Source organism: Chinchilla lanigera, unplaced genomic scaffold, assembly GCF_000276665.1.
Source record: "Chinchilla lanigera isolate Chin_1 unplaced genomic scaffold, ChiLan1.0 scaffold00002, whole genome shotgun sequence".
NCBI classification, from domain to species: Eukaryota; Metazoa; Chordata; class Mammalia; order Rodentia; family Chinchillidae; genus Chinchilla; species Chinchilla lanigera.
The window spans coordinates 43859746-43887331 of record NW_004955403.1 but is presented as its reverse complement, the minus strand read 5'-3'; the positions used below and the strand labels follow the sequence as shown (position 1 = coordinate 43887331).

Below are 27586 nucleotides of genomic sequence, written 5' to 3'. Positions count from 1 at the left end.
TTCCTATTGTGGTCTCTAACGATCTTTTCACTTTAGCCTGGGAACGCTAGTCCTGGACTAGGCTCATTTTTCTTTACTACGTTCACAGCTAAGCCGGCTTCAAAGGCATGCAGTGCTTTATTGACCCGGGCAGCTCCGCACCCCCGCCCCGGCCCACGCCCTCTTGTGGAGAAGCAACACCTCGCCGAGGCATTTATGAGGGGTCTGCGGCAGCGCCCTCCTCAGCCCTGCTCACTCGACATCTCACACTCTGAAGTAACAGTCAACTGTGACCAATAAATGCTTAACCGTCTGTTAGATACCTTGACCTTTGAAGATTCTTGCCTTTTGAACTGGCTTTTCCATGAGGCGTCATTACTGGTATAAAAAGGCTCCCTAAAAATATTCTCACTACAATATAAACAGCCAACTAGCAAGAGTGCTACTTACCTTCCTTATCCCAAGTATCAGGTAAGAGTAATAACGGCAAATCTGTCTTAACAACGGTTTGTAAATAAAAACACGCAACTGTGAGGGCCGCTGCAGACCACGCTGCACCTGGAGTTTTACAAGCAAAATCCCCAGGTCTTACGCTAACCTGAAAAGGCACGGAAGCAGACCTGTCTTTCACCCATGACTACGCAAGGACATCTGCATTTTCTACTGGCCTCTCCTCCATTTGGGGCATAGGCTCTAGAGGTCCTGAACAGACACTAGAAACCACCGTGGGAACTCAGCTGGGGACCAACTACGGTTTGCTGGAAAGAGCTATCGCTGGAATCTGGGAAGGCAGGCGGCAAGACTCGAAGCTGTGAACACAGGCCCGGTCCCTATCACCCAGGGCCGGGGCCAGAATACCAGCTGCTTCGGTCAAGACGGTGAGCTGAAGAGACCCATCATCCACTTGCTTGCTGCTGCTGTTTTTCTGATTAGAAGATACAGAGACACTTTAGGTAACTTTTTAATTTAACATTTATTTTCATTTTATATCCAGATGTCACATTTTCTACATTAAAATATAATCATGCTGATGCCCCCCACCCCTAAGCCCTCGGAGAAAAAAGTGAAGAACTTTACACAACTGGAGAGATGGGATGCACGGAGCAGGGAGGCTGCCACTGCACCTGAGTAACACGGAACACGAGGAGGCCGAACGGCAGACTCGGTGGAACTGCGCGGGAGATAGCTCGGCTACGCCGGGAAGGAGTGAAATGCTACCACTTGTGCCACAAGATCACCCTGAAAAGGCAGAGCTGGGTCGGCAGGCGGGAATGACCGGGGACTTTCCACAGGCTCCTCACAGAGCTGAAATACCCACAAAGCTGAGCGCTCTGCCCTCCTCTCCGTCCTCAGCATCTGGTGAACGCCTGGGCCACTGAAAGCGCTGTGAACGTCAGCGTGCACGAAGGACGTGGGCCACACTCTTTTCTCGTCACATTCCAACTCTTCCCAAGCAATGGTTCTACTGGAGACGCCACGGCGCCTCTGCAGGGACACCCTGAGGCTTGGTGAGTCCCACCACCGCAGGGTGGACGGCAGCTGCGCAGAGCTGCACCGTCTGTGCATCTCCTAGGGAGAATGGCTGGACACAGGGACCCCCGAACCCTTTTCAGGCAGAGAGAGGAAAGGAAACTCCCTCTGCTATTTACTACACTGGAAAAAGCACGTGGACAGTGAAAGCCATCTGCTTGGAGCGCAGCAGACCCACGCGCACACCAACAACCCAGACAAGGCTCAAGACAGCGCCTCCGGGCCCTGGTGAAAGGTGCTTCTTCCAGACCTGCCTTTAATTTCCTACAGCATTTCAGCTTCAGAGGGGGCTGAGAGGTAAGGCCTGAGAGACCCAAACAATTAAGACATTATTAGGCAACTGACCACACCATTATGTACAAATACATACATCCATAAGAAACTTCGCCTCCATCCCCGCAGCTACTTTAAACAAAGCACTGAAGATCAGCTTCTCAGAGTGAGGATGCTTTAAAGTCTGTTAGTTTAGACACTGCAACACTGGCACAATGTTACCTACTCTCTGCTTTTAATTACAGGGTAACACAGTGAGCTCCCACAGAGGCGGGGACGGAGGAGTGCAAAGGAATCAAGACAACCAATGTTTCGCGGGAGGGTCGCACCACAGAAGCAGCAGCAACTAATGCTTCGCGGAGTCTCGAGGGTAAAATTCACTCAGGGTGCTCTGAGGGATTCTCTTCAGCATTTCTTTGGGGAAGATTCGGAGCAGCTGCCACCCAATGTCCAAAGTCTCATAGACACTGCGATTTTCGTAAGGACCTTAAAAGAAAGGGCACTGAATTAATGGCAAAGTACCTCCAGCTTGTCAGTGTTATTCAGCTGTTTATTCTGCTGTGATAGAAAGCACTGCGGGCATAAAACGCGAGAAAGGAAACCCGTCCGACTCTCGAGACTCGGTGAGACTGAATGTGGAGCTGAAGGTATGAAGGGAAGCAGAAAGGAGGGAGAAGCCCGGGGGCTACAGACAGTGCGTGGGTGGCCGCGCGAGCGCGCGCTTGTGTGTGTGTGTGTGTGTGTGTGTGTGTGTGTGTTGGGGGAGGGGGCTGAGCCACTGTTGCTTACCACTGTGTAGGATCCGTGCACAGTGCAAATAAGATTCTGTGTGAAAAAAACAACTCAGAACGCAGGGCTGGATGTGAGGGACACTTGCAGAGACGCTCAGAAAGCCTTAAGCGCCAACCGAACAAATGAATGTGTGCTGAGTCAGCGGTTTTCAAGGTTGTTATTTTCAATAACAGAATCACCCTCAGCACTCACATTTCATCCGCTCGTCAACCAAGGAATCAAGAGTGGCTGGACTGGGTTTCTTTCCCTGGAGAACTTCACTCCGTGTGTGCGATTAAAGAATCCCAGTAATCATGTATATTTTGGAGGCTTTCATACGAAAAAGGTATTAGAAAACGCACGAATCCCAAGCACGCCACCCGAGGCACAACCTCAGAGCCAGACACTTGCTGCAACAGTCACGGAGGCGCCAGCGGGCAAGCAGCAGAGCCTGGAACTCCCACGTGCGATGATGGAGCCCTCCCTTTTAGCAGGGGGACGGAGGGAATCAGCGCGGTGACCTTGAGTCCCGGAAGATGCTGAAGAAGCTGGCACTGCTGCCAGCCACAGTGGGGCCTTAACACGCAGCATGGTCCCCGGGCGGCCACCTCCTCCCCAGGGCCCTTCGTCCACACGGACTCCCCAGCCCCACAGCACTGCAGAATCAGAACCTGCACCGCAGCACAGCTCCCAGCTGACCCCAGAGCCAGGCAGAGCCCGAGAAACTCCAGCCTGCGACACTGGGACAGGAGTGAAAACAAAGAAGGGCAGGGTACTTTAAGGGGGAGCACGACGGGATCTGAAGACGTGCGAGCCTCTCATCACCGGGGAGTAACACAGGTTAAGAATGAAGCCCAGTTCCCGGGCCGGGTTAACCAGGACGGCGACCTTGCCAAAAGCAGACAGAGCCCACCACGATGCCGACAGGCGCATGTCAGCTGGGATGAACTCTGGTTCTGGTCCCCTGAGACTGAGGGGTTGGCAGCATCGTAACAGCAGCATCCCTAAGGCAGGTGGAGGTGTGGGGGCCTACAAGAGGATGAGGATAATGCAGAGCAACACGGAGTCCATGGCATAATGAAGCCAATGTTCAGCGGGGAGAAACAGAAATAAAAGGGGACTGACCTTCCTGGAATATTAGCAGTTAAGGAACAGCAGGTAAGAAACAAAATGAGATGAAAACTGAGGCACTGAAAGTCCCCCAAAACAAAGGACACTGTTACAGAGAAGTTCTTAGGAGAGCTGGCAATGCAGAATGAAGAAATAAGATGCAGCTAAAGTTGGGCACTATGACACACACTTGCAATCCTATCACTCTGGGAGGCTGAGGCAGGAGGACTGCAAGCTGTCACCCAGCCCAGGTACTTAGTGAGACCCTGTCTTGAAGTAAGGGCTGGAAATGTAGTTAAGATCCTCTCAAGATGTTTAGAAGACAGAGCAGAAAAGGCCCCAGAGTTAAGGCAAAGGCACGGCAGGTGGCTAGAAGAGCTTCTCTAATCAGAGGGAAATTGCAGTGAGACCAACGTAAGTTCTCTCAGATGGGAAGGAGGTATTACATGACCTGAAGCTTTATGTTGAAAGGAAATGGTCATCGTACCCTGACTGATGAAGTTCCTCTCAAACTTCTGCAGAAACTCCAAGTACAGAAGGTCGTCAGAGGTAAGGGCTTCTTCTCCCACCACAGCTTTCATGGCCTGCACATCCTTGCCGATAGCATAGCACGCATACTGAGGAGAAGGAGGGCGGTGAGAACAGAGGTCCAGGGCACACAGACGCACTGCTGCGGCTCCTTCCTGAGAAACCACAGGAGTGCACCAGCACAGTTCCCACAGAGCTCCTGCGGAAGTGCCACAGGACTGCGTTATGAAGTATCCTCCCTCAGTAAGAAGGCTTCAGGCAAAGCAATGCAGACATTAGCGACACTACGAAAATATTCTTCTTTAATATGCTAACGAGCTTATGTTTATAGCATCTGAAAAACAGAATTCATAAACCATGGAGAAATCTAACTCAAAGTTCCACTCAAAAAACATCTGTGTAGCACAGGTTACCATTTCTACTTTACAGACAAAAGTATTTTTGTGTCTGGTGGACAATCTTATGTGAGCACACAAATCAAAGACTTTATAGAATATATAAGACTATATCCTTCAGTGTTCTGGTGACTGCTTAATACGTTAAACAAGAAATACGTTAAGAGTATCCTTTCAAGAATATAATTACTACTAAAAATTAAAACTTTATGTTTTTTTTTTTTAGAAATTACAACTTACTTTCACAGAACTGGTCACGGTTTTCAACCTTCGTAGTTTTAATCTTGATTATAAGCATCTATCCTTATGAGAAAAGGTCTGCTTTAGTTTAAACAAATCCTAGATTACAATTCTACTTGGATGGGATAAAGAAAGTGCACACACAGGAAGAAGAGGGACAGGTGCACCAAGTGCAGGAAGGCAGCCCTGTTTCCGTCAGCACCGTAGGAGAACACACATACCAGCTGGTTGGATACGTCCGCGTGGTCCTTTCTCGTCATGCCTTCTCCGATCGCAGACTTCATTAACCGTGACAGGGAGGGCAGTACATTAATAGGTGGATAAATCTTGGGTGGAACAGGAGGGAAAAAATAACTGTAAGTACAAAATGCAAGCTCTACTGGACAAAGAAGAAATCAGAACTACTACCCTTAAAATTATATAAATCTACTGCATTTGTTTCCTGGATGGTTCTAATATCTTTTATGGTAGTACCAACACTTTACAATGTAAAATTTCTTTTTTGCTTCATAAGTGCTGGGATTATAGACGTGTGCCATCACGCCTGGCAATGTTTCTTGAGAATCAAACCCAAACAAGTGAAATCTGTGAGAGTACAAGACTATTTGGAAAAATTATAAATTTTCAGCATCTGCTTGTTATTTTTTTTTTTTTTTTTTTTTTTTTTCTGCTTGTTATTAAGTCTAAACAGTCTCTTACACTCTGACTCGAGAAAAATCATACACAAATAAAAAGAGGAACAACTGTTCCTCCTAAATGTTGATTTTGATGCCAGTTTTTGATATAGAACTATCAAAAATTTGCTTTTCTATTCATAACAAGAATGGGGTACTGTATTCATTATGGAATAGAATACCCCAGAACATTCTTTCAGAAAACCTGACTCCCTCTTTAAGGTATTATAAAGTGGTAAGCCTCACAGTGCTGCGCTCGTGTCAGATACCTGTCTGTTGTGCAGCTGTCTGTCCACGTAGATCTGGCCCTCTGTGATGTACCCAGTCAGGTCAGGGATGGGGTGAGTGATGTCTGCCGGAGGAGGAGGAACAGCATCAACTACGCAGGCCTCTCAGAACCGAGCCCACACGCAGCCAGTCTGCGTTACCTGGAAAAGTGCTCCTCACCAGACTCCTCCGTGATGACACGAGTGCTGTGTCTGGGCTGTGGAACACTTGAGATGTGGCCAACAAAACTGAGGAGCTTAATTTCAAATTTTGTTTAATTTTAATGAACTTGAACGTATGCAGTCACGTGTGCCTGGTAAGTATTGCATTAGCCCCTTTAATTTGTTTGGTTACAGCAGCTCAGACACGTTAGCACCACGAAGTCACCAGGCCACATTCATAAACAGCACTCTCTCTCCTAGTTAGGTGCTTTCTCGTAAAAATATTAAATAAAACTCCATTTTAAACACAAAGTTCCCTTACAGAAATTTGCCAGCTTTGCATACACTGACAGAACACTCACAGTCCACACACTGTCTCAGATGGGCATGTGATATTTCACTATGCAAAATATGGGAATGCCAGGTAAGTAAGACAACACTACTCAGGCAACCATCAAAAAGGTCACACAGAGCAACACATTTCCACGGCTGTTAATTACATAAAGCAGTTCTGCAGCTGCTCCTTCAGAACATGCATTTTCATGTCAGAGGCACAGCAGCGTAACAGTTAGTATGAATGACACGTTCAGGCTGCCTAGGTTGTGAATCGGTCAGATTACTTCGTAGTGCAGACCACAGCACCTGCTCAAAGCCGCTGAGGACCAAAGGAGTGACTATTGTACTGACAAAGCACTCAGGACAATGCTCAATTAATTATAAACAGCACTAGACCTGAAAATACCTTGTAGAATCGTGTTTTTAAAACTTAGGACAGCAAGCTGACACTCTGAACAGAGATTCAGGAGAGGAACGCGGAACAGCCGGACCCTGGGGTACGCTGAGCACACTCTCAGCCAGGCCAGACGGAGAAGTAACAGGAAGAGGCTTCTCCCCAGCATATGGTTCTGTCTCTGAAGCGCTGTGGCCTTTACCGTCTGCGCTCTGCACCTGGCATTTAATGTAGCCCATCTTACACTACTGGGGCAACGTCCCCAACCAGACTAATTTGTGCTAAACATAGACCATACATTCTTAACAATCCTTACATCTGAAACAATATCCTGCAAAATGTACCTACTCAATAATACTTAGTAAGTAAAAATTTAAATTACAAGGAAAATTGTTTTTGTCTACACAAGGAACAGTTTTCAAAGGAAAAAATTTATCTATGTACAGTTAACTACTTAAAGCAAACTCTTAGAGGGCAAGCTTTCAAAGGAATTCAAACTCAAACAGGTAGATAGGTGGTAACCCTGTTTCACAATCAAAGTCCTACCGTATGTAGCTCTGTTCGCATCTAAAGACCCAAACCTTACCATCGTTGGGCATGGTGAGAATGGGGATCTGAGTAATGGAGCCGTTGCGACCTTCCACTCTGCCCGCACGTTCATATATCGTGGCCAAATCCGTATACATGTAGCCCGGGAAACCGCGTCGACCAGGGACCTCTTCTCTGGCTGCTGAAACCTACAGTTCAGTCAAGAAGAACAGCACATACCAGAAATCAGAATGCAAAGCTAGGCTAGAACACATGTTTTTTGACATGCCAACTATAAAGTTCAAAATCCCATCCTTTCATTTTAGATACTATCTTAAAGTGATGATTTAGAAAAACTCATAACAAATATAAATTCAAATTCTCTGTGGTAAAAATCTGACAATTGAAAACACATTTTTTTTTTTGCTGCCGTAACATAAATCTTCAAATGGCATACTGGAAAAAAATCCGCTTGCAATTTTATAAACAACAAAAAATTAATTCTAAAACTGAGAGAATATCCTGTTTGTAAGACTTATTTCAAGCTGTGAAAGAAATGAGCCGCACTGGTACGACACAACGCCAAACACAAACGGGGAGGGAACGTGTACCAGGAACCCCGGTTCCCTCTCATACTCGCCACTGAACCTAATCCTCACAACCACCCAAGGAAGGTCGTGATCCCCAATCTACCGCTGGAATCAAGGCCACACATTGGTGAGTTTCTCAGATCACACCAGGGGTCTACTCAACAGCACAAAGTAAGAGCAGCAATAAACGGGCGTCCTTAGAGACACGCGTCCTGGAGCGCACGCACGCCCACCTACAATCACCAGGAACCTGAAGCAGTGGCGGCACACCTGTGGCACGCGTATGCTTTTAGGACAAAAGATGTTACTGTGTGCCGTATTTTTTACACTAACCCTCCGCATTCAGGTTCCGCTGCAGTGGTGACACTGTGTGATGAATGCGTGGGTTTGGGCTGCAGTCTGGGCGCTCTCTGAAAGGCTCGCTGTCATGGACCTAAGCATCGCCGTGTACATAGCGCACTCCGGGAGCACAACTCCAAGTCTAGTCTACGGACAGTAGTTACAACCGTGCAATGAGACAACACAGAAAGAGATAAGCAGGGAGACACTCTCACTGCCACTGAGCACAGTACATTTGTTCGTTGAATAGTAAGAAAAAATCTGGGTTTAAAAATGATACATCCTTCAAAAATTTTTTTCCCTTCTTAGTAGCTCACTTCTGTTGTATTTTACACAAGTGCTGGTCTATTATGGCTCGGAGAATAGTAGTCTATCACCAGTTAGCCTAAAACACTGTAACAGAATGAGGTGGGGCTATGCTCTTAGGGGATTTGAAGCAGCTAGGTGTTTATATATGAATGTGCTTTTTCATAAGATTTTTTTCCTTTTACATGCTTAAAAGAAAAATTTACTACAAACTTTCAGTGACTTGATTAGAACAAACACCCCAAAACTTCTGGGCGGCAAGGGCCTTCAGTGCTCTGCAATGAGCACTTGGGCTTGTGCAGGAAGATGTTCCCAAGAGAACCAGGCCAAACTACTGATTCCAACATCGCCATGACGCTCCCTGGTGGTCTAGTGGTTAGTATTCGGCACTCTCCCAACATCACCATCACTAAAAACAGAATTCCAAAACAGGCTAAAAATTGACAGTGCAGACGAAACAGAGCCTCCCGGGACAGCCAGGTGTGCTGACACACACCTGTAATCTCAGCACTCGGAAGCTGAGGCAGGAGGATCGTTGTGACTCTGACGCCAGCCTAGGCCACGCAGTGAGTTCAAGGCCAGGTTGAACTACACAGGGAAACCTTGTCTCAAACACCACCACCACCACTACCACAATGAAAGACAGACCCTCCCGGAGAGTGAGGGAAGGGCTGGCCACTTACTTCCCGCCACAGTCTGCTTTTAGTCTAAGGAGCCTGTGTAACAAGCAGCCTAATAATGTTAATCTCGTCCTCTGACATTTCCACCAAGTTAACAGAAAAGAAGTTGCATTTTCCTCTGGATTAATTAAGGTATCTTGCTAATAAATGAACAATAAACTTAAAAACATGATTAAAGAAAACTGGAAACTTATAAAGAGTCTAAATAACCCTGAAAATTAGCCCACGTTGTTTAATTGAGAAAAATCCCCAGAAAGCCAAAGTTACCTCTCGAAGAGCTTCGGCGTAGGAACTCATGTCCGTCAGGATCACCAGCACATGCTTCTCGCACTGGTACGCCAGGAACTCGGCTGTGGTCAGAGCCAGGCGCGGGGTGATAATCCGCTCAATACTGAAAGGAAACCAAGTCCCGGGTTTTTCAGACCAAAACCAAAAAAAATCAAGTCTGGAAATAATAGTTTCCCTTTTAATATTTTTAATAAATTGAGAGTAGAGCAACTGTTATTTGAAAAACCCTCAAATAAGGCAGTTGTTCTGTATTTACATAGTAAGAATTACTTATTGCTATAAACTGATCATTTTATAAATGCCCCATGATTTCTCAGAAGTATGTAGTTTTTCAAAACTGAGGTACTGGTGAGGAGAGAAGGGCGTAGAGAAATGAAAGCCAGACCTTTCAGATAAGGAAAACGTAACTTAGCAAACATCAGTTATATGGAAATACATACTTAAACACCGTATATATGTGTAAGTGAGATCCCATTTAATATTCAAAATAAGCCAGTGAGACAAGTATTATTTACCACATTTTATAAGCTTCAGTGTCTAATTTGCCCAAGGCCAAATAATTTTCAAGAAACAGGGCTGAAATTTAAGTACAGGTTTACGTCACACCGAAGTCCACAGGCTTTCATTATAACATTATACATAGGTAGCACCCCAGCCTTCGGTAATACTTTGACCCTCAAGCCTGGGTGAACAGAAAGAAACAGTTCTCTTTACTTACGTTGGGTCATTAGCCAAGTTCAAAAAGAGGCAGACATTGTCCATTGAGCCATTTTCTTCAAAGTCAGATTTGAAGAACCGGGCAGTTTCCATGTTTACCTAAACAGCAAGGACTTCATCAGTGCCGGGGGAGGAAGGCTAAACTACGGGTCTAATTGTTCCTTCTTTTACAACTTCAAGTATCCGCAAATTTTTCCCAAAGCCAGGCTCCGAGTAAAGAGCCTGCTTTGGCACAATGAATATTATCAAGTTTGAAGAAAATGTTAAATGTTAATCCTCAGTTTGGTCAAAATGCAAAGCTGCAACTTCTTTTAGAGATTAAGTCAACTATAATGTATGTGTAGTTTACTATGCCGCAGTAATAAAATAAGCTATTAATTCTACGGATCATACTCCAACAGACTTTATACTTACACCCATAGCAGCAAATACAATCGCAAAGTTCTCCTCGCTGTAATCCACCACATCTTTGGATTTCTTTACCAAACCAGCCTGGCGACAGATTTGAGCTGCAATCTGAAGAGGATTAAAAGAACTGAGTGGATATCTGAAGTAACATTTCTAGAACAAAACAACTTTTATCTTAAGCCTTTAAAAACTGTAACTCTCAATGAAAGGATATATTAGAGGACATACTAAGCAAAGCTATGTACTTTGTAACTTTTGCAAAGATACAGAAATGTAAGCAAGAACACAGCTGTGTACGGGTAAGGACTCAATGTACCTGGGTTACATAAACAACAGCACTGGGTACTGTGTTTATTTGGTTTCTCGGTAACAGTGATGCATCGGGAGTTCACACCAAACAGACTTTAGTTCTCACCTCATTGTGTGGTAACCCTGCAGCGGAGAAGATTGGAATTTTCTGTCCCCGAGCGATACTGTTCATGCCATCTATGGCAGAAATGCCCGTCTGAATCATTTCCTCTGGGTAGATTCGACACTGAGGATTGATTGGCTGACCTAATGCATTTCCAAAAGGGGATCTTTACTATTTCTGCATACTACTCATGAATGAAGTAGAAATCAAACCAAGTTATAAGAAGACCCAAACTACAGAAAGATTTTCTCTCTATCCCAAACACAGGTTATTTTTTTAAATTTGAAACTTGAAAATTTTCTCCTTCGACCCTTTACAAACTCACAAAACAAAATGTAATACAACTCAAGTCCCTAAAATGAAATAAAAGTTGCAGCAAATAAAAGAGAAATACTAATTTCAGAGCCATAGTTTTACCTTAAACATTCTAATCTGCCCTAGTAATACCTTATAGTACCTGAAGATATTACTCAAAATTTTAAGGTATTTTCTAGGAAAAATTTATTGAGTTAAAAGATAATTATATAATTTATAAGCTACAGAGAACACCGGTTATACATTTAAGAATGCTCTAAAAAGCACCCTATCTGGCAAATGTACAAGAGACGCCATTTCCCTCTAAGCGCAGAAATCTAATTCACTGTTCTTACCCATGATGTCAAGGAAGTCTTCCGCCAGCACAGCAGGACCCCTGTCAATGGGTTTTCCTGATCCATTGAATACACGACCTGAGAAACAGTGACAAGAGAGCACAGAATAGAGCCTAGATTTTATGGAAATGTATTTCAAAGGCAAAAGATCTCAGCTTAGAATTAATAATAATAACGTCCACTTACCAAGCATATCCTCGGACACTGGTGTTCGAAGGATATCTCCAGTAAACTCACACGATGTTTTCTTGGCATCTATACCTGAAGTCCCTTCAAATACCTATGAAAAGAGAAAATTCTCAGAAGAGTGAAAGCAATTTAGAGGATGAGCACTTGCTTCAGAAACTTACTGTCTGGTCCTTCATCTCTTCTCACGAAGTCAGAAGTAGGACCAGGAGAGACAATTTAAAGGAACAACTGACTCCACTACCATTTTGGTTTCTTTCCATAATTGGTGAATTCTGCTTTTCATCTCTTCTTGTGAAGTGATTTCATTTTCTCTATGTAAAACAGTATTTTCCCCCTGAAGCCAATAATTAACCTCTAAAGTAATGGTAACTACAGAAAACGAATGCAGTGCCCCTTACGTCAGGAGACAGCTCACCCGCCACGCTGGGGAGGCTGATGCTCACCTGAACCACTGCTTTGGAGCCACTAACTTCTAGAACTTGCCCGCTTCGCTTTGTGCCATCTGGTAATGTCAAGTGGACAATCTCCGAGTATCTGGGAAACTGCACAGGAAGAGACAAAGGATCAATAACCAACAGTGTAAAAGCTCCCCAAGTGGCTCTACACGGCAGCTCTACCACAGCACGTTACGTGCGTGATCCCCTTACCCTCCTACATATGCAGGTTTACGCCAAGAAGTCCCCCCAACACACACTATTAATACACATACTACAAACACAGCACAAGGGCCTTAAACTTCTGAAGACATGGTAATTCCACTTACTGTTTCTCCTCTGTGTGCCTGCTTTAAAATTCTAAGACCACAGAATGGTACAAAAATCACAAATACCATGTTTCTGCCACTCAGAACTGATGCTTACTTTCTGGCCTCTGTATGTGGTCACCTGTATGCTACGTAATGGGAAGATAAAATGTTATTAAAAAAATACGTCTCTGAAAATACACATTCAGCTGGGCGTGGTGGTGCACGCCTTAAATCCAAGCACTTGGGAGGCCGAGGCAGAAGAATCATGGTGAGTTTGAGGCCAGCCTGGGTTACAAAGTGGGTTCAAGGTCAGCCTGAACTGCATAGTGAGACCCTGCCTCAAAAAAAGACCAAAAAAAATGAATAAAAAAAATAAAAACACACATTCATTTAACTAAGTGGCAATGTGCTAAATTATGTCATTTTGCAACTTGCTTCTCTTACCTGACTTTATGTTTAACATCATAAACTGTCATGTTAACATTTACCTTAATTGATCAACATGCAAAATTATACTGCAAAGGCACTGCATTCACGTACCTTCCTTCTACTAGTTTAAGTACCTTTCCCTTCATCTTTGTCAATCTTGTATTTTCTCACTCATCTGTACTTTTACTGACTCTGGATAATAATCCTTTTGTAAAGACTGTCTCTTATGTTTTAAATTTGTTTATGGTACTGTATGAGTTATTGTCCTTTATGATTTATGGTGCTTATATCTTAAGAAAAGCCTTCCACCCGAAGTCATAAAAGTAGACTAATGCTCCATGAGTCTATTTTTACTAATAGACTTATGCTCCATTTTGAACCTTAATACTTCTGCATTTATTTTTGGTATCTAATTTTATCTTTCTCATTTTTATTTTTCACATGGGAAATAAATTCTCCCAACAATATTCTGCCAAGCACAAGTGTTTTCCTTCCTCCCTCACTCCCTGTCTCTTTCTTTCTGAGGCAGGGTCTCCCTAATAGCTCAGATTGGCCTTGAACTCACTATGTAGCCCAGGCTGGCCTCGGAGTCACAATGATCTCGCCTCGGCTTCCCAAGTGCTGCGACTACAGGCGTGTGCCATCATGCCTAGCAGCACAAGTGTTCTCTATGGCCTCATGATGTCGAATTAACCAGGTGAAAATCCTACACATGCAGAATACTCATTTTAGGGATCTTAATTTTGTTCCACTGATGTGTTTATTCCGGCACTGAACCCTCATGATTTACTACCTCCTACCGTCCAACCTGAGGAGATTCAACACCTTTACTATTTCGAGTCCATTCACTCAAAATAAGTGTGGTCGTTCAAAGTAAATGGACTCTCCACTTGTGCTGGGTCTTCTTTTATGATCTAACAAAATTTCACAGTTTTCTGTAAGTAATTAGTCACTTCAGGCATTGAGACTGCTACCGATTTCTGCAGACGGCTCGTGCACCCCGAAACTCTCTTCCATATCATTGTTTCTAATAGTTAGCCAGACCCAAGCCATTCAATGGCAAATTTATCACATCAAGAATCAATGACAGCCAGGGATATAGTTCAGCGGCACTTGCTGCGAAGTCCTGAGTTCAATTCCTGCTACCCGCTCCCCAGAAGACATTTGTTCCCTTTCCAATTCCTTTCTACTCTAGCTTTTTCCCCACAGTACTGATACATGTGAAGCACAAAGATAACAGTCATGGTAACAATAAGCGTTCCCACTTTGTTCCTGAATATGACACTATGCTATATAAGAAAGATGTATTTAGCCTCAGTCCACAGTTCCCGTGATTGCCTAAGTGCTAGGAATAGCAAAGGTAAAAGAAGCATCTTTTATAATTCATAACAAGTCCCTTTCAACTGCCCCCATGTACCTTGGTGGCATTTGGAAAGCCCTGAAGGGTACTGGGAGAGTGGAGGCAATGGTTGCAGGCACAGGGGAACAAGTTTTGATTAGAGAGTTAGAACTGTCACCCCATTCTCTGTCCTGAGGAGAGGAGAGGAGAGGCACCACAGTGTGACTTAATCACTACTGGCCAGAATTTGACCGATAATGTGTATATAATGAAGTCTATAAAAATCCTAACTAAAGGGCTTTTAGCGAGCTTTGGAGTTAGTAAACAAGAATGCACCCAAATGCCGAGATGGTGGCGCATCCCAGTGCCCTGGAGACAGAAGCTCCTGTGCAGAGGACCCTTCAGGACTCAGCCTGTATCTCTCTTCATGTGGATACCTGTTTGTGTCCTTTAGGTACCCTCTGCAAAAGCAGGAAGTAAATTGCTTTCTTGGGTTTGGTGAGCTACTCTAGTAAATTATGGAAAATGAGAAGAAGAAAACCCTGAACTTCCAGCCATGTCAGACAGTGACTGTGGGTACTGTAGACACCTGTCACTTGTGACTGGCACCTGAAGTGACAGGTGATAGGGGACAAACCCTCAGCCTGGGGTCTGCAGTCATGAGAACTGAGTCAAACCGAGGGACACCCAGTAGTGTGTGTGCAGAAAACTCAACTACTGTGTAGAAAAACCCGACACACTGGCATCACGATGAAATACCAAGAACAGCAGGAGAGAGAAGAGCTTCTCATGGATTTAAAACAGGAATGTTTCCGCAGCCCCCTTCAGCATGCCGTCTGCTGTAGGTGGTGGTGGGTACTCATACAAAGGTTAAGTGTGCTCTATTCCTTGCTTTCTAAGAGCCCGCCTTGTTAAATGACATGAACAATTTTAATAGATATTCTTTCAGTATTTATTCAAAAAAGCATAAGCATTTTCTAGTTTAATCCATGAATGTGTTGAATTATCCTGATACATTTTCTAATGTGAAATCATCTTTATAATTACTGGGATAAACAGTACTTTGTCATAATGTTATTGATTTCTGCATAGGTATTTTTGCTAATATCTAACACCTAAGTATATTTTACTAAGAATTTTGGAATATATGCTAATAAGTGAGAATAGCTATATTTTTCTGTTCCTGCACAACCCTTTGGTCCTGGAATCAAAGATATGCTTACTTCGTACAACGAGCTGGACAGCAGCTATGCATCTTCTTTTTATCTGGACAGAATTTAATTATCTGTTCCTTGTTCCTATGTGTATGGCTTATAGTAATTAGAAACAAAAGCCAAAAACTAACAACACACCTTCCCCAACACACAAACTACTTTAAATCTATAGTACAGACCTATTAATTATTTATTTTTATTTTTTTTTGAGACAGCAAGACAAGTGTCTCATCTCACTATGTAGCCTCAGATGGCCCCAGTCTCATGGAGGTCCTCCTGCTTCAGCCTCCTGAGTGCTGAGATTATAGGCATGTACTACCACACACGTCAATTTTTTTTTAACATAAAATTTATTTACCAGCTTTTTCCCATCTAGAGCTATATCCCAAAGTAACATTCAATAAACCTTTTTTGCGCTTTTACAATTACTTCTCCAAGCCAGTTATGGTGGTGCACGCCTATAATTTCATCTATTTGGGAGGCTGAAGCAATAGGATTGCCAAATTCAAGGCCAGCCTAAAGGCAGCTTAGTGAGACCCTATCTCAAGAAATAAAAAGGGCTGGAGTATCTGTAGCTTGCTGGTAGAGTGCTTGCCTAGCATGCACGAAGCCCTGGGTTCAATCTCAGGTAGTACACCCCTTCTCCTACAAAAAAACCCAGAAACGTTTTCCAAGTCTTTCCAGTTTCTGTCTCTTACAGCATCCTAAGTTACCCTCCACACACTATTATATGCTTAGGTATTTTCACTCTGTCTCCTCTGCTGCACCATGCGCTTTAGCGAGGGAGGGCCCGCTGTGCTCACCACGGTATTTTCTGTGCTGAGCTCAGAGCTAAAGAAAACTCAAACCTAAGTACTTGGTGCGGTTTCTCAGTAAAACTGATACAAAAAATTCTGTATTTTAAACACACAAACCAAGCTGCCCAGCGTGGAATCTTGGCAACTTGGGGGGCTGAAGTTGAAGGACGGTGAGCTCAAGCCCTACATGGCCAACTTAGGGAGACCTGTATCCAAAAGAAGGCCAAACTTTTACTTAGCAAAGAATATGGGGGCGGGGGAAGAGAAGACATGGAAGATAAAGATACAGTGTAAACTTCCAAATATTTTCTTAAAAAAAAAAAAAAAAAACAAAAACGGTGGAGGGTTCATTTTTATACAACCTGAGTGTGGTACACTGAGGCTTTAACGGATCTGCAGGCAGTATGAAACTGTGGTCAGTAGCTAAACTCACTGGGCACTTCACCCTTTTAAAAGACGGCTTCCCACTTGGTTTTGGGGGATGGGGTGGGACAGGGTGGACACAGGCCAAACATACTCCCATCATCATTAGCTTCTCCCCGGCCCAGCCCAGTAACAACCACACAGGGTCACTATTCTAGAAAGCGCATTACACAAATGAGTTTCTCTAAGCAGATTCTGACAGGACAGCTCAGGCAGGAAGCTTGGCCAAGATATCTAATTATAAACTACATTCCATGCCTCGCTTTCTAAAATAACAGCAAATGTTTGTAATTATTTTTTTTTGTGTGATTTTTTTACATATAGGCTAAAAATGTGTTATAATTATTACAACAAACTAAGTATAAACTATACTTTGGGGTGTTAGTCATTACTCAGACAACTGGTTCTTGTACACTCAGTACTTTAATATCAGTATCAAGTTGTCTAAGAAAAGTAACAACTCTCTAAGAAAAGTAACTTAAGAGGTTAAACTGTAGTAGAAAAGACAGTACAAATACTATTAAAAATAACACACACAGCAGTCTACAAGAAGATATAAAATACCATTTACCTGCATAATGTACTGAGGGTTATAAAACACACACGGAACCATTACTCCTGTTTTCCTCTTAAAGCTGTTAAGTAGGATTTTTTTTCTCCAATCTTGCAGACAAGGAGCTCCAAACCATAGGAGAACCTACACTACATCTGGTTCTGGAATCATGTCTTTTGACTTTTGGTCTCAAACTTTTGTTTCCTGTATAGCACTGATATTCAGGCACAGACGGGTTTAAAAGTTGTTACAAAAAGTTTATAATGCAGTGGACAGGCCGTGATACCAGGCTTTTAACTAATAACTAGCTGGACTGTAGCAGAGCAGTATTACCTTCACATGATCCAAGATCACTAATGGGCCGTTGACTCCGGATACTGTTTTATATGCTGGAAAAAAACACAGAAAAGAGTCACATTTAGTCAAACAGCCTGAAAGTATGGTGTTTCCAAAAAGCCTCTATCACACCTGTGAACACATGGAACACTCAAACAGCTGTGCACACTTTCAATGGATTGGTAAAACGTGCCTTTACAACTTTTCATAGTTCATCTGCACCCAACCGAAACCATTTTGAATGTTCTAAGTCATGAGAACAGGAAACCAGGCTGCCTCCCTTTACAAGTTCTGCTCTCACATGAAGGAGAATAAGGTATGTACAGAGAAGGTTCCTGTGAGCACAGCAAACAGAATATAGTTTTTATCTTGGGGAGAAAAGGAAGATCTTTATAGAAGAGATGGCATTCAGCTAAGAAGATGAGGAAGGGAAAGGGAATCTTAATAGCTTTAAGCACAAGTGACAAAACTGGCAGTGAAAATATGAGAAAATGTAGCCTGCAAGGAAAAGACATGATTAAACAGTGTCATAAAAATCATAGGAAAAGAGCTTGTGAAGGAGGATTGTAGGAAATGGAAGAAAAGGGCCAGGGGTTAATTAAGAAAAATGTTCTTTAAAAAGAAAAAGGGTGGGTAGGTATGGAACAGTAACTTCATGGCACGTTAAAGAAACTGATGCTAGCCACTGAATAGTATGCACAGACACATACTGCTTGTCTATTCTGTAAGGTATGACCTAAATCCCCCATGGTAGCCATTCTTCCCCGTGGAGGACCACCTGATAACTCTCCCGGAAAGAAGGGCAAGCTGGGTGTGGTGGCACATGCCTGTAATTCCAGCACTCGGGAGGCTGAGGCAGGAGGATCCTTGCCAGTTCGAGACAAGCCTGAGCTACAAAATGAGCTGAAGGCTGGTCTGAACTACATAGCAAGACTCTGTCTCAAAAAAAGACTAAAAAAAAAAAAGAAAGAAAGAAAGAAAGAAAGAAAAAAGAAAAGAGTAATTATCTCCATTTTGGCTAAACCTGGCCTTATTTCCAAGTATTGATATGTACAGAGCTGGCTAGGACTTTTCCTTATCTCAATTGTCTTTAAGCAATGCAAATCCATCTAGCAGAGGTGCTAATGTGTACTCTTTGAAGCAGGTTGATAGGTCAATGTCACCCTGCCCTGTAGCTCCCAAGAAGCATGTGCGAATGTAAGGAAAGAGAGACCTGAGCTCCAAGCTGTCAGCTGGGATCACTGTGCTGGGAGCGGGAGCCTCCACAAGATGAAAGGCTAAGACTTCCCAGGGCATGAAAGATCACACATCAGAGCTGAAGCACAGACCCCAAAACGGTAGATACTACTTTGAATTGTGTTATGCAGATTACTCCTTCTCCATATCCTTCTCTCTGCATTTGCAGAGGTGACTTCAGGCGTCCTCCCTACCTGGCCCACCTCAGGGCACTCATGTGCTTCCTGCCCCTCTCACAGTCATTCATCCCCAAGCCACTCTCCACTTCATGAATTAATAAAACCTGGTTCAGCCCCAGGTAGGAGCCTTTGTTCCAGGTAGCCCTCACCCGAGCTGCACTTAGGACACTCTTGGTTCCTAAAATATGCCTTAATGTCTTTATTCTCACCCTGGGTTATACTGGAAGTGATAGATTGGAATTAACTTGCTAGAATTTCAATGAGTTTCCCTTGGGATTTCAAATGTGGATTTTTCTGCACCACGACAAAGTCTAGAAGGGAAAACTTCTTGGTAAGAGTAATGGTGCTAGGTATTAAAAAAAAAGAATTAGTGGGAAAGAGTAATTCTAACAGACTTCAGAATTCACAAATTCTATAAACTAAACACCTTTAAAAACTATAATTTTTGAAGAAAATGTATTACAAAGCCTGAAACAATTTCTATAAAGCTGTTAACCAATGAAGAATTTAGGCATTTTTCACTTGTTTGATTTTTGAAGTTCTTGTATTGCGCTTGGACAGAGTTTCCTGGCATAAATACATGAACTGCTAAGAATGAGGAAACCATTTAATAATCGCACTGTCTGCTTAAGAGGCTGTGGAATTCAAAAATGCAATTCCCCCCACACCGGGAGAGAGCAAGTGCCCTGGTGCAAATGCCGGGACAGAGCAGGCAAGGAGTCCCGCCCTGAACACTAACAGTAACAGGACATTTGCATCCAGACATCTAACATGTGCTGAAAGTATCAGTCACTCTGATAGACTCCATAGGGGCCCACACAGACAGTTCATAAACTTTAGGTAAAAGGAGACTGCAAGTTGAAAGAGTAAGCTACCTGAATGGATGGTAATGTAAAAGGATCATTCTCCTCAAGATTACAGGAAGACTCCATCTGCTCCATTTTCTTCCACTGTTAAGAAAGTGCCTCCCATTATTTCAAAATAATCTACCACTGTTAAAAAAATACTTCCAACATTTAAAATATTTATTCATGATTCTCAAGACTCCAAACATTCTGCTGTCATCATCCCCCTCCTTCTCTGGGTGTACTGGGGACTGAATCCAGGGTCTTTTCCCTAGCCCTCCTCCTAGCACTCCCCAGGCTGGCCTCAAACTTACACTCTTCCTCCCTCAGCCTCCTGGATAGCTAGGACTGTAGCAGTGTAGTACTACGCCCCATTGTGAAACATGTTTTCTTGAAACGCAGTTTTCAAAACCATAGAATCACAAGGTTTTTCAAACCTTGAGTTAATGTGTGGGGTAGAGGGAAGGAAATCCAGTTTTCAAATTTATAACAAACTCTGTCTTGAATAAAATATAGCATCATTAAAATCCTTTGAATTCTTAAAATTCTCTACTTTTGCAAAAAGATGTATCTTTGAAATTCTAATTTACAACTGTGCTTCAGAACCTCAAGTTTAAAATTCAAGCTCATTCCACACTACAAAGTTTTGCCAGTCACCAGTAAAACACATGACCCAGTGAAAGAAACATTAGTCATGGCTTTTCCTGGAAACAGTGAACGGAGGTGACTTCCACTACTTTTCAAAGATAAGCTTCCACCTCACCAAGAGTCTCCTCTAAATCTCCAACAAGGAATACATATCCTTTAAAGTCAGTAAGTGACTCTCACAGTTCACTGATGAACGTCAGTACCACCAAGATACATCTAACGAGTGCTTGTTAGAATTCTCATTGAATCTCTGTAATACACTGTTATGGTTTGTGTCTGGATGTCCCCCGCAAAAGCCCCATGGGGGCCAGGCTTTTGGGAGTCAAATGAGTCTAGAGTTTGTGACTGATTCATGGTCCAATGCTGGGAATATGAATGTGAGTGCTACATGGGCCCTAGGGTGGGGGAGCCTTGCGTACACTATAAGGGACAGAAAGAGGTTTGCTCTCCCCTCCTCTCTCATTGCTTTTGGTATCTTCCACCACAAGGAACAACTGCCCTTCAGCCAAGACACTGTGCCTTAGAGCCAGCTGATTATAGACTGAAACCTCTACAGATTGTGAGCTACATCAACCTTTCCTTCTTTAATCTTGGGTGTTGGGTATTTTGTCCCAGTAACGAGAGACAAGTAACTAAGACACACCAACAAACTATTATTGAAAGTTTCTGAAGATGATTCTCAGAGAAATTTACTTGTCCAAGGATATGAACCTGCAGCCTGGCTCCAGTCACTTCTTTAATGCTACTGCAGACAAATTCTAAAACTGAACTGCGTGGTGGTGGTGGGTGTCTGTCCTTTTCTTTTAGTGATATGGTACATTTTAGCACTTATCTGCAAGAATTATGTGGCAACAAGACCCAAAATAATTTCATGACTGTAATTTTAGCTATGAAAAATAGTTAAATTTTTAAACAAAGAAAAAAAGGTAATTTTTACTATCTAATGGACTAGGCAATACAGCCCTTGTGACCACACTTTGTGATTACTGCAAAACAGTCTTTCTCCTGGGGAGTCACAGCTCCTGGGGAGCCTACAGAATGGAACTGAGAGATGCTCTAGCAGTTTTCTCTCATTGAAAATCAAGAAAACACACTGCTTGTGTACAAATCAGAAGAGAAACATGCTCAGCATAAATTAAACTGACATATAAAGTGAAGCTAATAGATCTCAGAACCCAAGCCAAGTTAAAATACTACCAAGTTATATATTTGGAAAGCGTATCATGCTTTTACAGAGCATTTTTAGACAGTGTTTAGCTTCCAAAATTTGCAAGGTAAGCAAAGCAGATATAATGTCACTTTTCACTTTACATACAAGGAAACTAAAGCCCAAGAAATTTGTTATCAAAGGGCTAACAGTTTTTTTTTTTTTAAATTATAAGGTTAGTACTCTGATCCTGTAACACTTCTGACATTAGTCTTCAGTATAATTTAAAACTATGAAGATGATACAGTTCCAGCACTTAGACTACAAATAAGTACTAGGAGACATTTTAAACACAAATCACAGCTTTTTTCATGGTAATGAAACTATGTACAAAGAATGGGAGTAGAAAAAAACGATACCAAATGCTACCCCTCCACAATATGCATCCAGCCTCGCTCACTGTGACCATTAACAGTCCAAGCAGAGATAACAGTTTGAAGTTCCACTGTAGAAGATACTAAGTTGTTCTTATAAAACCGAAATCCATTCACAAATTATTTATCAAAATCACTCTTGTCTTGAAAACATCACAAGAGCATCAATGCAAAGGTGGGTATAAAAGCTTTTCCTGGTCTTATTGTGGTCCAGGAAGTTTATATTTGCAATCCCAAGGGAAACTCATTGGAATTCTAGCGAGTTAATTCCAATCTACCACTTCCAGTGCAATGCATGGTGAGAGTGAAGACACTAAGGCATATCTGTAGTTGTGGGGAGCGCGGGGTGTTCTCACTTCAGCTCCGGTGAGGGCTAACTGTAACAAAGGCTCCTACCCGGGGCTGAACCAGGTTTTATTAATTGGTGAAGAGGGGAGTGGCTTGGGGATGAATGACTGTGAGAGGGGCAGGAAGCACATGAGTGCCATGAGCCGGGCCAGGTAGGTAGGAGGCCTGAAATCACCTCTGCAGCGTGCAGACAGAAGGATATGCAGACGGAGTAATCTGCATAACACAATTCAAGGTAGTATCTAATGTTTCGGGGTCTGTGCTTCAGCTCTGATGTGTGATCTTTCATGCCCTGGGAAGTCTTAGCCTTTCATCTTGTGGAGGCTCCCGCTCCCAGCTGACAGCCTGGAACACAGCTCTCCCTTCCCTCACATTCACACATGCTTCTTGGGAGCTACAGGGCAGGGCAACACTGGCAGCTTGCTTTATTTTATTTTATTTTTTTTTGGTTTTTGGTTTTTTTTCTCCGGTACTGGGAACCGAACTCACGGACCTTGCGCTTGCCAGGCAGGCGCTTTTGCCTCTGAGCTAAATCCCCAGCCCCCAGCTTGCTTTAAAAAGTATACATTAGCACCTCTGCTAGATGGATTTGCATTGCTTCAAGCCAACTGAGATAAGGAAAAGTCCAAGCAGCTCTATATTGTATCAATACTTGGAAATAAGGCCAGGTTTAGCCAAAATGGAGATATAATTGCTCTTCTTTCCAGGAGAGCCATCCAAGTGGTCCTCCACAGGAGGGCATGGGAGGACGATCAGAATGCTAACAACACAGTAAATACATGCTTACATTATATACTCTACACATTTACAACCAAAGGCCACATCTTCAGCTTTGAACCAGAGCAGGCAATAAATATTTATGGAGTTACATTTTTTTTAAAAAAAACCCTATGTACAAAGATTCTGCAGACCACATATTTTTTCACATCACACCCTCTGCCTCCTGCAGGATAAAAGACTGTTCAACACTGTTACTGTCCTTAGTGATTGTGACATAGTCAAAGAAAAAAATTCAACAGTTGTTGCACAATAAGACTCCTAGGCCTGGAAGCTCTCCGCCTTACGAACAAAACAAAAACTCAGAGCAATCACCTTCTCTTGCACAAGAAGAGTAGAGACATAAGCCTGAGCAATGGCCAGTCGAAGACTCCTCACTGACTTTTCTTAGGACTACTTCTCCCTTAAGATGTAAGAAACTTAGGTTCACCATCACTGGTCTAGGGTCTCAAGAAAAATGGAGAACATTGAATTTAAAAGTATTGAGCACTCAAAAGCTCTGTTATTTCCAAACCTCAGTCAAGGTTTAAAAAGAAAGCAAGTTTTCCTTCCCCGTGTTTTTAGACATTCAACTAGCGTTCAGGATTACTAATTTCAAGCTGAGTATTTTACTTTCCATTTCTCTTTAATGGACCTATAATCCCAAAGTTGTTTTTAAACAGGGTTTAATTTGTACAGTGGGGCTGCCAAAATTACTTCATCCCTTCATTCCAAACCACACATTAAATAACTATAATTACTTGAACTTTGATGGTATCATCAATTTTTAATTACAAAAATTAAGATGTTAATCAATATTTACTAGACGTGTTTGTTTTAAAATTTTATTTATTTATTTTTCGGTTTTTTGAGACAGGGCCTTGCTAAGTAGACCAGACTGTTCTTAGACTCAGGCGATCCTCCTGTCTCAGCTTTCCGAGTGCTAGGGTTATCCTGAGTCCTAGGGTTATAGGCATGTGCCTCCATGGCTGGCTCAGAAGCATGTAAAACTGTTAACTAGAACCAACAAAGTAGCATAATAGGAAAAAGATGATATTAAAATGCAATTAGTTGTTAGCCTATGTATCACATTACTTAGGCTTTTTTGAATAATGCACAATTTAATCTGGTATTCTAACTCTCTATTGATTCCATCTGTATTAAAAGTCTACCCACTTTGCAGGGCATGGTGGTACATGCCTGTAATCTCAGCACTCGGGAGGCTGAGGCTGGAGTTTTGCAGCAAGTTCAAGACCATCCTGGTCTACATACTGAGTTGAAGGCCAGCTTTGACTACGTAAGACCCTGTCTCAAAAAAACCAAAAACAACCCAACTCCCTATTAAACCATCAGTACAAGGGGTTTAAATGCAAGTTACACTTTTTAAAGTTTTAGGACATCTTCTGTGTCAGGCACTGTGCAAGGTGCTGGGGATACACAGAGGATCCCTGATCTCTAGGATTGCATTTTAAGCCTTATGCTCCAACGGCTTTGTCGGCAGGAACTGTATCTGGAGAGGATTCGGCCACTTGGTTAAACACACATAGAATGTGGAAGAATCACAGAATCTCCCTAAACAGTTTACAGCCTTGAGTACTCTTTAAAACAATATGATTACCTTTGTTCTGACAATGAGTGATGAATTACATGAAAACTATTGTACCCTTAAAACCTTTTTCTACTGGCACCACTAATGTGTGTACCTCTTCTGCCCAAGGCAAAGCATACACATGCAAGTAATAAAAGAAAACCTGTAATTCTTAGGAATAAATGTACTGCCTCGGGTTATATAAGAGCGTGGTATCTGTCAATCTGCTAAACATTTACTTCAGCTGGTAACAATCCCCCTCCCCCACCAGGCATTCTCTAAGTCAAGCAATTCCCAATGTAAAAGGCGCATCTCAGCAATCTCCACTGAATGTGTTTTCCTTCTTCCTCACGCTGCAGTGCTGTCACATGACCCAGCTGACAGATCAGGATGGGATTAGTCAGGCTCTAGACTGCCCCACTAAAACCTTTCATGTGAGATTCTTTTTAACCAATGAGCCACCCACAAACAGGCAGGCTGGCAATTAACCAGTGCAAATTCTGTCTCACTACCTGGGAAAACAGCAGGCACTTTTTAAGTTTTTTTTTAACAAAATTTTATTTCCAGAGATCATGCCCAGTCCCTAAGGAAGCTGTCAAGAGGTTTGACGCTACCCAACTGTAATTTTAGTAAGAACCATTTCTTCTGGAGCTGCTGAACTATCTTCTTAAACATAGCAGTTTATTATGTCCTTTGATACTCGTAACACCTAAACAAGCCTAAGTATGTATGCTACAGATGGGCAAAGGTGCTTGGCTTTCCCAAAGAACCTTGCACTCAACCCACACTGGTTAACTGGTCAGTAAATGAAGAAGCAATGGCAGGAAAAAAAAATGTCTGGGGAGAATTAAGAAATCAAGGATTTTTAGTTCCTGTTCTGCCAATAGTTAGATGCCTGAAGCCTTAAGTCCTAGCCTCCCCAGAACCTTCCGGCTTCTCACTTGTAAAATGAGAGGGCTGGACTGCATGACTCGTAGGGTACTTTTCAGTTCTAAGGTTCTCTGATAACTAAGTGTCCTCCTGGGAAGCAGCCCCTCCGCCCAACAAGCCCCATCCCCCTGCAGCAGGGGCCTGATCTGCAGCCACGAAGGGCCAGCGCACGCCAGCGATGTCACCGAAGGTCCGCGCTGGTCAGGGGCTCTCCGCCCCCACCCCCGGGTCCTCAGCTGCCAGAGGGGTGGGAACAGCGGCAGCTGGACTCCAAGGCATTCAAACGAGGTCAGAAGAGTAAGGTCCGAGGGCCAGGAAGAGACCCTGTGCGGCAGGCAAGTGCGTGGGATTGCTCCAGCCCAGGGAAGGAGAAGATGGGGCCGCAGCCACGAGCCCACCGACCCCAGCAAAGTTCCCCGTCGGCGCTCTCGCCCTCCGCCCATCTGTGTCGCGGAAATGCAACAAGCAAATCTCCTACAGAGGCACTTACGGGTCCTGGGTGGGGGAGGTGGGAACGCAGCAGGGAAAAATAAATACCACTCCTTACTCGCTGGCTAAACAGGTGAGTGGGACCAAAGGCTAGGCTGGAAGGCAAACACAGGGTAAGTCTTGCTTCTTGATACTCACTGAGCCGAGGCTGGGAGAGGTAGTTCCTGCTGACTGCCAGTGCCTGCTCCCGAGCTCCCGCCACGGACCCACTGGTGGGCATGGGCAGCTCGGGTGCGGCCCCGTTCACCATCCCCCGCATCGCCCGCAGCGCCATCTTGTCTCCTCTCTCCCGACTGGCCCCGCAGCAGCCCCGCGCAGGCGCAGATATACCAAGGCGGCCCGCGCACCTGGCTCCGCCCATGCGCGCTGCGGATCCTCGGCCTGGCCCCGCCCTCTGCTGGCGCCCCGCCCCCGCCTCGTGACTAGACTCCGTGGGGGCGGAGCTTAGAGCGCAGGAGAGAGGAGCTGACCAGCGTGCTGGGAGGGAGGGCGCTCGGCTAGGAGGAAAGAAAAGGGAAGCGGAAGAAAGGCACAGAGAAAGGCGGGATTGAGAAAACGGATAAGCGAGAAGAAAGGCCTTTCGACGAGAGGGCAGGAAGAGGTTGGCAAACACGTACAAGAAAGGGTTAGCTGATGACCATTTTAGAGCAGCCTCTCTTCTGTAACTTGGATTACAGAAGACTCAAGCTATGGAAACCTCCTAGAAAATCAGAGGAAATATAAAGACATCGCTTGACTTTGCAGCCTTCCTACCCAGTTCGTTCACGCAAGTGTCCATTCTGCAAACGTACTGGCCTATTCTAAGCTGTGGATAGCCGGGTGAAAGACAAATAGGAGCAGATCTGAAAGCTGTCTGAGGGAGTGACTGGCTGGCCGTGGAAGATGGTAGCCCCGGCCTGATGGAGCGGGTGGACTGATTGTGGTGGTCTTTACGAGAGAACAGAGAAAGGAAGGAGAAACTTTGCTGGTGTTAGGGGAAGAGAAGAAAAACTATTCTGTTCTCCGGGTCTGTTAAATTTCCAAGAAGGAATTTGGGCGTCACCGAGATAAGATTTGTGACTTATCAAGTTAATGTGGAGATAAAAGAGACAAACCAAAGCCAACGCCCACCCACCCCAGCCCTGCCCTGGCAATTGAACCCACGCCCTTTGCACTGAGCTACATCCCCTGCTCTTTTTATTTTTATTTTGAGGCAAGGTCTTGCTTAGTTGCCCAGACGGAGGTTTAAATTTGTGATCCTCCTGCCTCAGGCTTCCCAGTGCTGAGATTTACAGGCACGTGCCACCAGGCCTAGCTAAACTAACTTTTAACTGATCATTATGATTGCAGAGTATACGAAGGAAGAGTATCCTGCCATTAACTTGGAATGTTATCAGAGATGGACA

At 43.7% G+C, this 27586-nt stretch overlaps 1 protein-coding gene across 1 annotated transcript; it reads right to left on the bottom strand.

Moving 5' to 3' along the window:
* Positions 1-933: 933 nt before the first annotated feature.
* On the bottom strand, positions 934-26521 carry Atp6v1b2 (ATPase, H+ transporting, lysosomal 56/58kDa, V1 subunit B2). The gene is made up of 14 exons (XM_005373627.2): positions 26340-26521; positions 17599-17654; positions 12209-12307; positions 11763-11856; positions 11577-11654; positions 10930-11069; positions 10521-10622; positions 10108-10205; positions 9369-9492; positions 7245-7395; positions 5770-5852; positions 5048-5152; positions 4151-4280; positions 934-2268 (listed from the first exon to the last, which is right to left on the bottom strand). Exons 1-14 carry the CDS (start codon positions 26473-26475, stop codon positions 2129-2131), a joined length of 1536 nt encoding a protein of 511 aa, XP_005373684.2. The 5' UTR covers positions 26476-26521; the 3' UTR covers positions 934-2128.
* Between the last annotated feature and the right edge of the window lie 1065 nt (positions 26522-27586).

Coding starts and splice junctions, on each gene's coding strand:
- Atp6v1b2 (XM_005373627.2), bottom strand. CDS start 26,475: ATGGCGCTGCGGGCGATGCGGGGGATGGTGAACGGGGCCGCACCCGAG. Junction 17,655..26,339: donor CCTCTCCCAGCCTCGGCTCA/GTGAGTATCAAG, acceptor GTTTTTTTCCAG/CATATAAAACAGTATCCGGA. Junction 11,857..12,208: donor GCTCCAAAGCAGTGGTTCAG/GTGAGCATCAGC, acceptor CTCTTTTCATAG/GTATTTGAAGGGACTTCAGG.